Source organism: Lingula anatina, chromosome 1, assembly GCF_051362555.1.
Source record: "Lingula anatina isolate TDL-2025a chromosome 1, LinAna3.0, whole genome shotgun sequence".
Classification (NCBI taxonomy): Eukaryota; Metazoa; Brachiopoda; class Lingulata; order Lingulida; family Lingulidae; genus Lingula; species Lingula anatina.
In genome coordinates, this window is record NC_141767.1 from 39,831,338 (window position 1) to 39,849,553 (window position 18,216).

The window sequence follows — 18,216 nt, forward strand, 5'->3', positions numbered from 1 at the left end:
TTTGATAAAAAAAAAAGACGAGAAGATTTTTTTAATATTTTGATTTGACACTGGATAGAGTCGCTGTAACGTGAAGGTTGGGGAGAACTACAGATATTTTTGAGGACGCTAGTAAAATTTGTTGTGTTTTTGTCGCATACCGGGTAGGCCTATATAAGGCTATATTCATATATATATGTACGGTGCGCGTGTTTTGGGACATGCCCTGTAGCTTAAAACAAAATGCGGGGGATGGGGGTCACTAACACACGACGTAAGAACAGAAAAAAAGCATCATCTTGCTTCACCGCTTTGAGCACTATTTGAAGAAAAATTTAAGAAAATACGCATTTGGACAGCACTTGCATTATAAGCTACAGATAAACTTGAAATACAGATAAAACGGTGATAGCACCATGGGAAGCGGAGTAAGATCATCAATGGCACTTATTTCTTTCGCGTAAAATACAGTGCGCATTTGAACGGCGGTGACACGCATTACTTCCGGCTTGGGGTGTCCGCTGCTCGGTTTCATTATATTTGCAAATTGTGACTATGTGTTAACCCAAAGAAGTTATTCATTGCATATAATTAGACACACAAGTCATATCAGAGTATTTTGGTAAGTGCTTTATTATTGAACTATGGAGGTATTCTTAGAAAATGTACATTATTTCTAGCCTCGATAACTGTCTCCCCTCCCAGCTACGCTGCAATGTGCATATCAATCGTGAGTGTTGAGAGACAGTAGTTCACTATATATGTAAGATCAATTGCAGGTCATGTTATGTTATCATAGCAGTTGTACGTGACATTTGAATTGTGTAAAATCTTCAATTATCTCTAAATATGTTAAAATAAATACAGGTGCCTCGGCTTATGTTTGTCAACACCGTATCTTAGTCTCTGGTGCAGCGGCCCGCTGAGACGAGGTTTGTTTACATTTGTGGGTAGTGACCCAGGAAAAAATTGTCGACGTGGGCATGATGTCCACTCACTCATCTGGAACTGCCCACTGTCCAATGCGGGTCATATTTTAAAGTCTCTTTTATTTGGGCGGAAGGGGTGTTTCCCTGCCAAACGTGTCATCTCAACGTGTACTTGTTTTACACCACATATTTACACACAGTATTTATGGATTTTATATTTGATGTATGATGTCCTCCAATTACTTACCTATCACGTCATACCCTTGTAGTAGTACCACTTATATCTTTATTGCAGGTCATACTGCTAATATTTAACATTATAATCTTGCTCAGCCACCAGTGCCTTTCTCATTTAATTGGCCCTATTATGTATAAAAGATAAAGCAAGGCATTATTCTTATACATGGTTTGGGCAAGTGGAGTCTCATGAGTACTGGCAAGTCGACTGTTGCATCTGTTACTATAGACAACAAATGGTGGTTTGTCACATGCCATTTGCTATATATGGGAAGGGACACAGACAAGGAGGCCTATGTACAGTATATAACAAGTAGTCAGTACCCAGTTGTTTTACCATTTGCGTGACGGTTTACAGTGCAGAAGCATTGAGTGTGTAGCGGCTACCAAATAGCTCAGCTCGTCATTTCACACAGGATTCTCTGAGGTACTGCATTGTATCACCCAGGTGTATTTATCTGTCTTAAAGAGTTTGGTTTGAACTTTAAGGCGCAACAACAATTGTGTACAATGGGAAGGTGTATGTTAAGTGTTGCATTTGTGCATTCAAAGTTTTATGCTGATTCAGTAACATTTGGTTTAGTGATATCAGTGTCTGTTACCTTATGTGTTTGGACAATGTTGAGATTAATAATTTGACATTAAAAGTTCGGATAACTTACACAGTATTACAAAAATTAGTGTAGAATAGTTGTCATATTTTATTCTTGTAAAATATTTTTCTGTCTGTGTATCCAGACTGAACTTAGAATTTCTACAAGTGATATATTTTTAATGCGATGCCTCTTTTATTTCAGTAGACATCAATCATGGATCTGGAATCACTGAGAAAAGAACTGTCAGAGAATAGACAAGAACATCTATTGCAGTTCTGGGACACTTTAGATGAAGAGAAAAAACAGTCCCTATACTCTGACCTGAAAAATTTAGACTATGCCAAAAATAATATCTACTTTAAGCGCTGCATGGAATCCCTGAAGTTGGCCGGAGAGAAGTTAGATGACCACCTGCAGCCACCGCCACCAGAAGTGTGTGGAAGTTTTTTAGACACTGACAAAGAAACATTGAAAAAATATGAAGAAGATGGTAAGTTGCATAACTTTCTCATTTATGCCTTTTTTAAAAAAATATTTTCCTCTCATGTTGTTAACATCAAGAATAAACCCAGTATCCATACTTGTTTTTAAAGGTCATTGGCACAGGGTTGTGTGGACCTTCTCTTTCATGAGGTTGAGGTGAAAGATCTGACAATAAAAATCCCATTTTAGAAGTTGGAGTTGCATACTATAATTATATGTTCCCCATCAAGTTTTTAAATACACATTATGCATCTTTTGAGTGTGGATTTAGTTTATCAGGGTTTACGTATACTTGCCTCCTCTAGGAAATAGTTTGAAGTCTGGGAGAAAAATGCTTCCCTTTCTTTACCTTAAATGTATATATTATATACCAGGTATAGTACATTTATAGGTATAGAAAAATTTTCATTTATAAAAGTAAAGTTTTCATCCTGATGAATAATCTTGCTGCATTATTTTTGAAAATAGAAATGAAAAAAGCTGTCTTTATTGTCAGAGGCTAAAGTATAAAAAAAATGCCTGTTAACTAAAAAATAAAATGAATAAGTAATTAAATGCCTGCATGCCTTCTAACTAATTAAAGTATATTATAAATGTTTTACACACATTTAACTGCAGCATCTGAAGGTGGGATGATGATGATAATATTAATTAAAAGCTATCATTGTACTTTGACACTGCTCAGTGTGTCCAATTATCAAAGTACATAATTTAATTTGCATAAATGTCACCATATGTTTAATTAATATCAAAATTTTCATGGGATCTGTGTTATCTTATCCTTTCTTCTGGGAAGGAAACAGTTGAAGCTGACCATATTTATACAGTTTTACAATAGCTTTATAATAAGAAGGTACTTATGGTTCTAATGATTGTCCCAGAACATTGTCATCTTTAGACTTTGAAATGCTCAGGTATGTACTTAGACATCATTAGAAGTAGATTAAGAGTAGATTAAAAGATAAAAACATAATGTCCTTGTGTAGCCCTTCCACTAGTGTGTGGAATTCATGAACAACATGCAACTGTTTTTGTGCCATAGAGCGACATCTCCTTTACATCAAATTATTCAAGACAAAGATGATGAAATAAGATTGATGGTGAAAATATGCATGTATGTATGTATGTGGAAGGGGGGGGGGGGGGGGGGAGTAGGGGAGGTTTAGAATGTATATGCATGTGTTTATAGCAATTTTTATTTTTTTCAAACATTTGAGGCAGTGAATTACCAGCTGTTGAAATCAGTGGTTGTTTAGGGTCATTTGCAGGAAATGACATATGCTGATGCAGCACATGTTACACACATAGTCCTCTCCATCTGCTGACCACTACCCTCCTCAGAGATTGACCAGAAGCTGAGGTCACAGTTAGATATATATATATCCTGATTTCTGTGGCATTTGTTCATTATCTTCCATGTCTGGATTTTGAATGTAGATCAAAATGGCTGCAAGATTTGTTCAAGGTACACCAAAATCCGAGTAATACAATTTGTTTGTATTTTAAAGTTTCAACTCATGCTCTCCATAGATCCAGAGGAAAAAAAACTGTTTGGCATGATGTCTAATGATTTGAGTTTTTTTAAAGGCAATGAGTTATGGGGCCTACTATATGTACAATCGAAAAACTGCCTCCTCTTTTATTTCCACGCCCTTGACCCATTCCACTGTCATATATGTAGTTGTTTGACGTAATGCATGTCTCATGCACCCAGGGCACTAGTGGTTCTACATGTTGGATAGTTTTTTTACAGCGGGACATAGCCTTTAATATATCTCCATCACATAGGGGGGTTGACCTGACTGGCACATACTACAGGTCTAATGTCTGGCAAACTGTTGTCTCTTGTGCTGTTTGAGATTGTCGCCATGGGTACCTTGTGTTGACAAGAAAGGATAAATTTCTTTTTCAACAGGTGTTAGGCGTGCTCACGGGTAGTGGGACAAAAAGTTGATCCATGAATCCCAGCACTAGGTGCCAAAGCCAGGTTATAAGGACAGATAGGATATCAGATGGCAATTGCAAAGGACACAAGGGGACAACTGATATCATGATGGTGTATTATTAATTTAGGCCTCATTCAGAACAAGTTGATCCGTAGACTAACAGATCCATGCATCAATATGGCTAACCCACTTCAAAGCTTACTGCGCAATCCTTGCAGGGAATCTATTCATTGTCTATTAAGGAATCATGCAGCAAGCTTTCAAGTGGGTTGGGAACATTTGATCTGCAGATGGATCATCGTGTTCTGAAGGGGCCCTTAGAGAGAGATTAAGGGACCGTTCACATGGAAAATTTATTTTCTAAAAATCTAAAAATCTGTTTGCGGTATCTTGTGATCACGGTCTGTACCCTGAATACCCCACGGCGTAATTACTGGCAGCGCTAGCCAGTTACTTCCAAAGCTGTAATTAATTCTCGGCGCTGCCAGTAATTACGCCGTGGGGTATCCAGGGCACAGACCGTGATCACAAGATACCGAAAATAGATTTTTAGATTTTTAGAAAATAGATTTTCCACGTGAACGCAGCCTAATTGTTAGCAATGGTGGTTTTAAATTTTAGAAAAGAACCAAAGACCAAATGATGGTTTTAGATCTTAGACTCAAATATTGAACAACTTAAGTCCAGAAAAAAATGTGCTGTAGTCCACTAAAATAGAACAACAGTTGGTCTAAAACAGTATACATTGTTTTGCTGCAAATGATAAAATTGGACTGCCACTGATTCATCGAATTAGTTTAATTGATTTTGGTCAAAATTCTTTTTAGTTAAAATTCTTTTTAGTTAAAATTATTTGTGTGAATTTAGTTTTAAACCTTTGTATTATTTTTCTTAATTTAAAACTTTCAGTAGTTCATCCAGATTGATTGAAATATTTCATTTTGTTGTTATTTAATAAAATTTACTAGTCAACTTTTTATCCATTTTTTTTCTTTGAAGCAATGGGGTGTAATGGTGCTTTGATGCAATGTTCCATTGACTTAATTGTCTGATACCAGCAAAATGTTCATTTATATGTGTTGTAATAAAGAAATGACAGGGCTGGTGCATTTTTAAGTGATTGAGGTTTTAGTATGATGCGGGCTAAATTGACATGACTAATATATCTTAAACATGTGCAAATGCTTAACTCATGTTACATGCAGTCCTTTGGGCTTTGAACCATACTCCTAAAATACAGACTACAGTTGTGCAGTTAGAAATAAATAGAGTAGAACAGTTCTATGTACTAATATTATGTAGCCAACAAGTATTTTTATTTTATTGAATCATGTGATTTGTGGGAGTTTTGTCATCCTGTCATGAGATTAAGATAATTATGATAGCACATGGTTTCCTGGTCCATTGAATCCAAAACTGAAAGTCATTAACTCCTATTGTTTTAAATACAAATAGAAATAGAAAGCAATTTTGTGGAAATTGTTAAATTTATAAAGAAATTTAACTGAGATTAGTTGGTCTCCTGAGCCTTGTCTTCATAATCTGATTGCAAGGGCAGATATTATAGGTACAGTGATTGTCATTAGTTCTATTTTGTTAAAGATATGCTTTTGGTAAACACCATAAATTTCCCTCCTCCTCCTCCCCCTTTTTGAAATCTTCTATCTCAAGTAATCTACTCTACTCTTAATAAATTGGAAGAATTATGCTATAAATGGATAGTAGTTTTGGGAGTTGGAATTACTCAAAAAATTCAGTTATCAGTGGTGTTCATCATTGTAGAATGATGATGTCATTAAGTATTCCGTAATTGTGTGCAAATTACATATAGCTCTGACAATGTATAGCACACATACTCCCAGACTGCACACACTGCCTCCTTTTCTAATTATCTGAATATCATTTTAATCATCAGACACACCATGATCACATTGTTGAAGACTAGACACAGAAGATGAAGATGGTACAGGAAGTATGAGACTGTAATGTCTTTGTTACATATACACTGATGTAAGGGAATCAGGCAAAACCCTCAATCTTGCCTGTCTTTAAAACAAAGAAGTCCTTCCATACAAGTCAACCAATATTACACAGACAGACTCATTTATGCTGTTTTGGGGTATATACAGTGTGGATGTATCTGCATGTTCTCAAAGACCAATATTGTTTGGCCTTAGACAATCTGATTAACTCAATGTACTCTTTGACACAGAGATGCTATCTTTCTACTGGTAGACTTACTGACCAAATATGTGTGTTATTCAGTGGATTGTATTTATATGTTTAAAAAATGAACTACAGAAGCCTGATCTATACTACCATGAGGATGAAATTACAAGTGGCATGCAATTTCCATGCTATCCCTATTTACTTTATAGTGATCAGAGATCTGGACTTAATTTCTAATTATTTTAGATTATTTATTTATTTTGGTAAGTTGAAAACTTGTGCAGGATCTTCAGCTGTGTTCAGACAAATATACACAATGTGCAATTAAGGCCAACAACACTTCTGGGTTTGCAAAGTTTGTTATAGGAAAGGAATATGGTAATTGTTAGCATAAGAGTCGCTGTTCACCTTCATGCTAGCTTGCACAGCAGTAACTGTGTTAAGATGTTCAGACATTTGATACACACTGTACACTTGATTGTGTCACACCTTATTTAAGTACTGACAGAATGGTTTATGACTTTATTAAGTGCCATAAATATGTATATTAGATGGTAAATAGCACTCATCCGTGCAGGCCCACAGACGAGGGGAGTTTTAGGAGATTCTAATGAACCACACTTTTGTCTTAGAAAATGTTTGCTCTGAGTAAACATTTTGTTTGATTACATGTCCAAAAGGCTTATTTTTTCGCTTGAATGAAACCCTCTTTGAAATTGCTGATTACAAGTCTGTCTAAAGTAGGCTAAATTATTTTTTCTTTCTGTTTACATTTTGTACATATACACATGCAGACTTTACATTTGTATTTGTGTTTAACAAAAAATATATATTTGGAGTTTCAATTGCGATTCCATGTAATCTGTGTGAAAGAAACATTTTACTTCATTACATGTATTAATTTAGTACACACAAAAAAGGTTTAATTTCCTCCATACCTGAAGAATTGATTCACTATGGTACAATTTCAGTTGCAAAATAAGTCACTGGCACTTGAACTAAGCATAATCTTTATGTTGAGGTTACGATGTACCCTGGTATGACACTGTGTTCACTGTTCAACACTAACTAACATACAGTTTTAAGAGTTCCTTCAAAGCTACTTCAGAAATGCTAATTTAAATCATGACGATAATATTAAGTATAAAAAAAGATAAGATGCTAGGCCATTGTTTGAGTTGTGTCCAATTGTATGATCTCACTTCAAATGCATTTTACCTTGGATCTTTAGAACCTACTTATACAGGTCAACTTGGATCAAAAGCTCACACGGCATACCTGTCTGTCATGTCCTGACTGCCTAAAACATTGGGTTATCATTGGGAATGGGTATCAAGGCCACTTGTCAACTACTTAAACAAAGTCATCTGTTTTTTTATTCTTGATTCTGTATACTACTTTATTAGAGCCACTACCTCTATCAAACATGTTTTTTACACTAACATGCAAAATAATCCATGGTGAAACCCATGAAACTGAATGAAAGTAAGATATTAAAAGGACCAGGTGTGAATTTGTCTGAATATTTTTTGTCTGTCAGAAAATGATATATGTTACAAGGCACTAGATATATATGGAAAGAATGATAGTGGTGTCAGAACAGTCTCCCTCTTTACTGTGAGATGTAAATGGTTCTCAGTTTAAATAACTTTTTATAAGATATATTACTTTTTGAAAATTAAACTATTTTCTGTTACCCTTCTCATAAACTCATGCAATGAATTTGAGAAGGGTGTTGTGGCAAGTGTGGCAAATACATCTTGTACTAAAGTTGGTACATGTACATTATTTATTTGGTGTACTCGGTATTCGTGTACTCTGCCATTGATAATTGATGATATCAATAACATTCCAGCGGCTTCATTCCCTTTGTGATATATCATTACTGCTACATTTGAAAAAAAAATGCATACTAGTGTGTAATTTTTTGTATGTAAAAAAAGGTTGACTGCCAGGCCTGGAAGAACACTGTACATAAGAATGTTTGATCAAATTATTTTGCACATCATTCATGATGGCCTGTATCAGCTTGCTGATCATAAATATTGATAACTGATTGATGATTGAGGTTTGAACCTTTATCGGTAGATAAGTTGACTTATTTATAGACCAAGGGCTCTTTGTGAAATTAGGGTGTAGGAGGTAAATAGAGGTCAAGACCAGCCAGCTGTTGTATACTCCGTGAATTATCAGTCCAAATATAATAAAGAAGAAGAAATCTCCCAGGGCTTGTTTACTCTCGTCTGCCCCACCTTTTCCTAGGATATTGCATTGTCGATCTTTTCTATTGCATTGTAATTAGTTTTGATGGAATTATAAATATTTGGCCCTTTCTATGTCCTAGAGATAAATACAGTGATAATTTCTAGTCATTTCCGATCATTTTTTGCATAATTGGATCATTCAGGGGTCAACGAGAGAAGTGGGGGTTATCAGCTGGGTATTACACTTCCGTGTCTAAAATATTGAATTTTTTCCACACTATAACCCATATTTTTAAGACTATGATTAATTAATCTAATTTGATATGATCAGTGAGTATGAGTAAACATATTACAATTCACAACAACTTGAATTTTTAGAATTATAGCAATACATTAATGAATCAAATGTTTCTATCTCCTCAGGTCTGAGACTGGTGTCAGACAATAAGATAGCAGTGCTCCTGCTGGCTGGGGGACAGGGGACCAGGCTGGGGGTGAACTACCCCAAGGGCATGTACAATGTGGGCCTACCCTCTGGGAAAACACTCTACCAACTCCAGGCTGAGAGGATACTGAAGTTACAACAGCTGGGGAAAGAAGTGACTGGGAAGGAAGGAATTGTACCTTGGTATGGAACAGTTTTTTTTTCTGTTTGTATGTGCATAGTGGCAGTTGGGCCCAGCCATCACTTTGAGTTTTTTTTTTTTTTTTTTGTGCACGAGAATTAACTGCCTTTTTTTTCTTAACCACATATAAACTTTTTTTTCACATTCAAACATGCAAAGCCAAAAAAAAAAAAAGGTTTATTGTATCCTTGTGACCTCCCGTCCTATACACAGATGTACTGGGGTACTTCACTACATTTTATGACCTACAACTTACAGGTGTTTGTTGCTTTATCAGGTGTATAGTGAAGTTGTCACACTCTACATGTTTTGTGATATTTTCCTTGTGCAAACATGACTGTGTGCCTTGAAAAAATAATGCACACAAATATCCTTACACTATGAAAAGTTAAAGCACAAGAAAAAGTTAACAGACACTGCATGTCCACACTGTTTATAAAGCTACTTGTATATATGTATATAACTAATGGTTTGATTGCTACTTCAGTTATATCATAATAATGTTAATTTACCTTACAGTGCTACACGTGTTAAAAAAGTGTTCTTTTTACAGGTACATCATGACAAGTGAGAGCACAAAGGAACCAACAAAAGCCTTCTTTGAAAAGCACAACTACTTTGGGCTGAAGGAAGAGAATGTGGTGTTCTTTGAGCAGTACACACTACCCTGTATGTCTTTTGATGGCAAAGTTATCCTGGAAAAGCCGCACAAGGTGGCCAGAGCTCCTGGTAAAAAGATGGCTTTCTTTTACACATGTCCTCCATGTTGTGTAATTCAAGATACTGCGTATATAAAAGAGATAATTTTTAATGAAAAGCATGTTAATATAGTTATAATAAATTATGCTGATTGATACATTGTTTTTTATGCCAACCTCAAATGAAATTTTACATTTTTAATTCATCTAATTGCCAAGGTTATCAAAAAAAATATACTGGATTCTAGCATTCTCAGGATTGTAATGGGGCATATGAGACATAAATTATTAAAACTGAGACCTCTATAAAAACTATGAGGCATCCATTAAAACATGATAATCTTACCCATGGTGATTGTTTATACACCCATTCTTTATATTTCAGATGGCAATGGAGGTTTGTACAAGGCTCTTGGTAGCAGAGGAGTGATGGATGACTTGGTGAAGAGAGGAATCAAATATGTCCATGTCTACTGTGTAGACAACATCCTTGTCAAGATGGCTGACCCCATATTTATTGGTTTCTGTATCAGCAAAGGTGCTATCTGTGGTGCCAAGGTAGGTCTGTAAGCAGTGGTAGTATGCATACTGGGTACATAATTATGTTATCAGTTGGGATATATGATAATGACTCTATCTTTTCAATGGGGAAAATTTATCAGTCTTTGAGATGCCATTTTTTTTGGAATGACTGAAAGTATATTTTTGTGTAGCATTTGTGGGCTTTAAGTGAATGGAATAGAACTATGGGAGAGCTTGTTTTCCAATTTTGTTGCTACCACTCAATAAGAATGTTCTTACTTTAAGAATATATGGCTGAAAGAATATAGTGTCCGAAATATTCATAATTTTCCCTATGGAAAAGATGAAAACATTACTGTATGTGTGAAAATTGCCATTAATGTTTGCATTAAATGCCTTTAAATCATCCTAAGCATGTTCACATTTAAAGTTTATCTTTAAAATATGCTTGGGAATATTTTGTTGTAGTTCATACCATGGCCTGCTAAAAAAAGTTAAACCAAATGACTGCAAAGACTAAATGTCTGCTCTTATTATTTATATTCCCAATAAACTATTGTAAAATGACAATATTAGTAATTTAAATAATCATTTATCTTGAACAAATCTTTTGGAATTGATTTTGTCTTAATATCAGCTCAAACTTTATGAACAATGCCTATACTAGCTCAAATCTTTGCATTACTGAAACAAATCTTATCTCAAAGTGCCCCAGTTATGCAAAGTCTTCTGTAACCAGTCAACCGTATTAAGATACTAAGTTATATATATATATATATATATATATATATATATATATATATATATATAACTGGAAGTTTGAAGAAATGATACACTCATCACTAGCAATTTATTAGTATGTATTTTGCCTTATGTATGCCATATGTATTTTGTATTTCAAATATGTTATAAAACACATAGCAGAGTAGAGAGCCTGTAAAATGTAACCTGTGCATATTTTAGTGCTCAATAAAGAATTATTATTATGTACAGACACAGATGTGTCTGTACATATTGCCATCACATGCGTCTGTCGTCGCCGTCGTCACTAATGCCGATGCCGATGGCGATGGCGATGCCGTCGCCGTGCACTTTCACTGTAAACACGATAAGTGGAACACAGTTTTATTATATTATTATATTTCCCCCTTTATATTGTAGGTTGTAAAGAAGGCGTTCCCTAAGGAGGCTGTGGGGGTGGTGTGTAAGGTGGATGGGCAGTACCAGGTGGTGGAGTACAGTGAGATCACACCCAGCACAGCCGAGAAGAAGAACCCCAATGGAACCCTCATGTTCAATGCTGGCAACATCTGTAATCATTTCTTCACAGTGGATTTCTTACAATATGTTGTCAAGTAGGTGACATATATTGTGATATGTTGGTGGTGATTGGCTGTTTTGTTACCTTGTCCTAAGAAAACAGCCAATCACGTTTCCACTTCGAATGTTTATTCAAAATCAGGAAAGTGTTTCAAAGCTATCTTTGCTATGGCAGACATCAAATACAAGGTTGTCAGTTTGAAGCTGAAGCCACTCTGTTTTATTTTTCTGCTTTATGTGTCTTACATTATGATTATAAATTCCTATTTTAAATCATATACATATGTGGTTATTTATAGAACTGGGTCAGTAATAATAGAAAAGGTTTACTATTATAATAAAAGATATAATTGATATACCATATTTATTCATGGTAACAGATCTAGATGATGTTTATTTTCTTAGAGACCACCAGGATGAACTGGAGCATCATGTGGCAAAGAAAAAAATCCCTACAATTGATGCCTCTGGGAATCCTGTGAAACCCACCGAGCCCAATGGAATCAAGATGGAGAAGTTTGTCTTCGATGTCTTCAAGTTTGCCTCGTAAGTAATTATGGATGTTTGGTCACCCTGTATAAGCATACTAAGCATACTAAGGTGAGGTAGAATAACTGTATTACAACCAACTCAAAAATTGGGAAATTCTATTAGGAGTAATATTAAATAACAGTGACCCTTGTTTGTATTTTTTTTAATTTTGGAGAGGGCTAACTTGGCTTATATGACATTATATCTTGGATAATATAAACATAATAGGTATGGTGTCTGTATCTCATGCTTGCTAATGAACATGGTTTTAAATCATTAAAAGTCTGTTTATGCTGTAAGGCCTGGAGCTTTTCTCATTATTCATTTTACTTGAATATAAGGGTTGCTATGGGTCAAAGAGACTAAATAAGTTTTGTAAGCTTATAGGTGATGGCAGTAAGGATACTTTTAATCAGTATGCTAAATAATGGTATTCTTGGTATTGAAGGGGTTGGTAAATATAGAGGAATATGGGATAGACTTGGGAATATTGTCTGTGGATTGACAATGTTCAATTCAGCTAACTAATAGGATTTTCTTTTCTTTTTTTTCTCTCTCTTCACCCACTTGTTTGTGATGTCTGTGTGTGGTATGTGATGGTGTGCTTAACACTGTTCTTTTTCTCTGGTGCATTTTGGTATTTCATATTCTCTACATGTTGGGTCTCTCCTTGGTGTTTGTTTCCTATAAACTATAAACACTAACTGCATGCGTTTATTAATTTTGTGTTATTGCATGGTTTTATGTTTTATGATTTTATGTTTTTTACTTCATCCAAAAATTGTTCATTTTCTTACTGAATCTGCGCAAATACTTCACATCTGCAATTCTTAATTGGTTCAATCTACTTTTCTTTGCATATTTGATTCTTTATGCCTGATTTTCAATGACCTGTGTACTTTTTCACATTTGTTTGCATTTCCTTTTTTTGTTTTGCAATTTTGAATCCCCTTTCATGATAACATGATGATAACAAAAATTTTGTTTTCTTTGAATAAAACATTCTTCACACTCTTATCCCTCTGATTAATACCTGCTGTTTGGAATGTTTGCCTGCGTGTTTTGTCCCTTGTTTTGCTTTGTCTAAATGTGACAGCAACTTTGCTGTGTGGGAGGTGCCAAGAGAAGATGACTTCTCCCCACTGAAGAATGCTGATGGACAGCCCAAAGACACACCCACCACCTGTCGGGAACACCTGTACAACCTGCACACCAGAAATATCCAGGCAGCCGGGGGAAAGTTCTGCAAGAAAGATGGCACTCTCATCTCCAACATTCCAAGGTATAATTATAGGAGTTAATTAGTGATGAGTGAATCGAATTGAATTTATGTTTAATGAAAAGATTTACACTTGAATTGCTAGATTTTGAAATCACAATATTTATTTAATATTTTATTTAACATATTAATTTATTTTATATATTTTAAAGGTTTTAGTATACATGACTAATCTAGGCTTTTATAATTTTCAATGTATTATATACTAATAAATAAACATCATATGGAATTAATTGGTCAGTATATTGTACACAAAGTAAATGCATTACAGTTAACCATTTTGTTAGATTGCTGTAAAATTAAGAAAAAATTTATGTGGGATATGTGTCAATTTATTTGTGTTCATGTCAACAGTCCTGCAATTCTCTATTCCAGCATCACAAATGGCACTAATGGCGTCCAGAATGAGTAAGTATTGCACACAATAGTTAAATGTTTAGAGATTTTTATGAAATTTCTTTTCCTTGAGTATACAGTATTATATTTGTTTAGTGACAATGTGACAGGATCTTTTTTCTCTTGGTTAGAAGTATGTGAAATTTCAATTTTTATGTCATGTAAAAACAAATTCTCCTTTTTCTTTTGCCCTCTTGCCAGTGGGAATACATGTTGTGTACTGTTTGTTTTCAGTGGTAGTGGAGATCATGACAATGAAGCTATGGTTGTTGAGGTTTCTCCACTGGTCTCATATGCAGGAGAGGTATGTATTTTTAGTGACTCTGCATGAAAGTTAAGAAAATTAAAAGATTAACAAAAGGTATTCTTCTATTTCTGAAGTATATATGTTTTTTTTTTTGTTTTTTTTTGCTATTCAATTAAAGAAAAATAATGCTATCAATGAAATGAATGTGGGTGTACATGTAATTTCAAGGCGTAAACCATGAAGCAACCTAAGGAAACGTGAGTAAACTGTCCTAAGATAAAAGATCTTTTCAACCAGGTCTTTTAATTTACCCACATCATTTCCAGGGTCTCGAGAAGTTGGTTGCCGGGAAGAGTTTTGTACCCCCACTAAGCATCTATGCACCTGGAGAAAAGGACCAGGAAATTGTGTGCGCGCTCATCAAGTAACGTAACATAATATGGACATGTAGAAGGACTTCCATTTTTCCAGCGGCCAGTTAGATGTAGGAATCTGCAGTGTATGCTGTACAAGTGTTAAGGAAACCAGCTGTTATTTGTTAGTGGTGTCAATGAAAATGGTTCATATGTTTATCGATCAGTGTGAAAATACAGGTACCCTCATGGTAGATGAGTGCTGACATCGAATTAAGTGGTGTTGAACAATTGGAAATATTATTATTATTTCTAAGAGTATTTTTCTTCAGGACTGAAAACTCAGGCAGTTTATTGTATTCCGAGACTGGAACCGATTGTAACTGCTGAATTATTTAAGCCTTTGGTGTGTAATCTAGAAGTTAATTTTGGGTACTTATGCTTGATAAACAATTGGATTATTTTCAGAAAGGAAGAACGGATGCACCTTGTACGTAAAAGACTTAGTGTAAATAGAAAAATGTCTATGACTGTTGTGTGGAATTGTTGTGAAGTTCGTGTGCATTCTGTACTCTAGATCTGTTTTGTTGATTAATGTTAGTTTAAGTTCAATCACTTGTTATTTAATCAAAATGTTATGCGTGAAAAACTAAAATTAGTGGAAGTAACCGTACTAAAATGAAGAAGAAGAGGAGAATGTAAGGCCTTAATAACTTACACTTGCAACATGATTGTACATGTTGTACTTGACCTATATGTATTGTAGTGGAGATTTTTGAGTTTGTTACATCCAAAATGAGGTTGGTGTGTACATGACATTTTTTTTTTTTTTTTGTTGCAGACAAATTTACTAGATATTCAGCAGGGTGTATTTTAAGCTTGCACAACAACCATGGATGTCTCAGTATTACCAAGCATAAAAATCTAACACGCAGTACAAGAGTGTTTATTTCAATCTAATCATTTATGGACTTGTATCATATTAACATACATGCCACATACTATGATTGTGTAGAGCATCTACACATAGAATGATATAAACATAACTTCCAAATGAGTGTTTTTGGATGCTGTTTTTTTTATTTATATATTGAATCAGGTATATGTTACGGTACATTATGTCCAGTTGCATGTGCTCCTCATTGATGCTGTTGTGTTGAGTAGAATTGTTTACAGATTCATATTGGACATAATATTATCCAGACAAAGCCATTCAGCAATGTCTTTAATTATGCATTCATCATTTGAGTTAAGTTTTTTTTTTAGTTAAGACACCAACAGAATAAGACAAAACCAGGCTGTGATCTTACTTGTTATTTATATTTCATTAAATAATTATTGTGCATATACGGACAACATATCGTACTTGATTGACTATACGTATGTATATTATGAATAATTTTATTTCCTGTAGGAATTCTGTTTAGATTTTAGATAACTATTCATGTGTACAACTAAGTATTTTTTGCTGCAGGGTTAGGTAGATGGGATAGCTAAGATACTGGTATAAGAAATAATTGCTTCTTATTAAATAATTAGTTATAATTTTTTCATGATTGTGGAAAAGGAAATCTGCTATGGCATCACAGCTTTTTTTGCTAGAGCACTTTGTTTGTTGTAAATATTATTTTTAAACCATTCCCTTAGAGAGAACTGTGCAACTTTGAGGCAAATGCTGTATTCTATATTTATGCAACAGTGTACTATATAGTGATTCTAATTAATGTTTATATTTTTGGTAATGGAATACCTAGGTTTTAAAACAGAGACTTGATGCATGAAAGAGTATTTATCCAGAAACTACATTAATTGGACCATCGCACACATTATTATGTGCTTAGAGAAAGAAGTCAGTTCAGCTCCTAAATAAATATATTAGTAGGAAATATAAAAAAAAATCGGGTAGCAGAGCTACTTTTAATTAATAGAATATGCTTGCTTTTAAATATAGTATTTAAAGAAAAATATCAGTAATGTTTTTTTGGTGCCATAATGCTGCACATACTATTTACTAGAAGAGTACTAGATATTTAACAGAGACTTTTGAACTAATTTGATAATATGAATATTACCTTATTACTTGAAAATTTAAGTTAATGAATGAATAACACTATTATCATGTCCATGTGAGGATTATTGTAGTCATGATATTAGGTAGTGGAAGAGTTATTTGGTCACAAGCAGTAAGAGTTTAATGACATGATGGTATGTTTTATTCAGTGTCCACTAAGGTACTCATGCTAGGGTACTGCAGACTTGAAAGCAAATAAGCTTATCAGCTAGATGTTAAAAGAAGAGTTCTGTATCCTGAAACCGTATTTTACATTCACTTTACACCTTAGAAAATATTAAGATGGACTCTTTTGTTCATTTATTATGGAAATCCTTCTAACCATACATTGAATTGGGGAAAACACTTTTGGACAGGTCAGAAAAAACTGGTTTTGTTATTCTAAATAAAAAATGTTTAAATTTAAATGATACATATACATCCCTTACTTTGATTTAATATAGTTTAATTTATGGTCAATTGTTTCCCATCATATACTCGTATGTACATTTGTGCCATGCCAAAATATTGCTTGTTATTTATTTAGTGGCTTGTTTGATTTCTTGTTGAATAAACTACCTTCTTTTTAGGGATGTGGTATTTTAACTAGTCCTTGTTGTCTTTAATTTGATTTATAAAACTGTAACCTTTCAGAAATTATAAGCTCAGGGCTTCAGATCCATAGCAGTTTGAAGTAGCACCTAGAAAATATTTGTTTGAAAAAATTGAGAAATTTACCAAAAATTCATAACCCAAAAAATCTAGTCCAATTGGACCAATTTTACTAAGTCCTATGAATCATTCTTGTTAGAAAAATTTTAAAGAAAAAATAAAGAACACATTAATTTGAACACAAAAGACAGTTTGGAGTATAAAATGTTGGGTTAAGTTTTTTAATTGCACGAATAAAATACATTTTTTGTAAAAGCGCCTAAATCATCTTGGTCAAATGTTAACGTGGGGCTTTGTTCAACAAATAAAAGCATGAGGAATATAAGCAAAGTATTTAAATTTTTTATCAAAAAGGGCAAATTTTTTATGCTGATCTGCATTTCTAACCTTATGTCTCCAGTACATTTAAAAACCACAATACCCAGGTTTTTTATCAGACATGTTTATTTTCTGAATATTATTCATATACAACAGTATCCAAGCAGACTGGGAACCTGAAAAACAAGCACTTTCTTTGTAAAACACCATCACTGATGACAAACTGTTAAATACACTAATTTGTCTAAGATATGTTATATTCCCAAGTCTTTCATTGGGCTACGAAGGTGTTTATGGTTCTTAGCTCATAACGTTCAAAATCTATGGAAAATTATTGGTTAATCTTCATGTAGTATGCTAGTTGATGGTAGAGCTCAAATATGAGCTTGGCATCAAATATCTTTCACATCAACTGTCACTTTCAATTTGTAAAAATTGTTGGCCTAAGAGAGATGCAGAACCTAAAATTGGTCCAATATTTAAGTCCAAAATGATTGAAAATATTCAATTAATATTTGGAAAATCATTGAAATATGCCAGCTCAAAGTGGATACCATTACAAAAGATACAATATCTTACTTGATAGCAATGAATACAGACACTGTTGATGATAAAATGCACATTGACAAAGGTGTCCGTACATAAAAAATGCCTTCAGATC

General features: G+C 34.1%; 1 protein-coding gene across 5 annotated transcripts; it reads left to right on the forward strand.

The window, feature by feature from the left end:
• The first annotated feature begins 439 nt into the window (after positions 1–439).
• Positions 440–17,171, forward strand: LOC106173092 (UDP-N-acetylhexosamine pyrophosphorylase). 5 transcript variants are annotated; one of them, XM_013554081.2, is made up of 11 exons: positions 440–601; positions 1,943–2,231; positions 8,967–9,171; positions 9,723–9,898; positions 10,253–10,425; positions 11,551–11,744; positions 12,115–12,255; positions 13,331–13,522; positions 13,895–13,927; positions 14,150–14,219; positions 14,489–17,171. In XM_013554081.2, the coding sequence occupies exons 2-11, from the start codon at positions 1,955–1,957 to the stop codon at positions 14,588–14,590; spliced, it is 1,563 nt and encodes a 520-aa protein (XP_013409535.2). In that variant the 5' UTR covers positions 440–601; positions 1,943–1,954; the 3' UTR covers positions 14,591–17,171. The 5 variants fall into 5 exon arrangements, with proteins under 5 accessions (XP_013409535.2, XP_013409541.2, XP_013409538.2 ...); XM_013554087.2 differs by having other exon boundaries at positions 13,337–13,522; XM_013554084.2 differs by having other exon boundaries at positions 446–601; positions 1,946–2,231.
• The last annotated feature ends 1,045 nt before the right edge of the window (positions 17,172–18,216 follow it).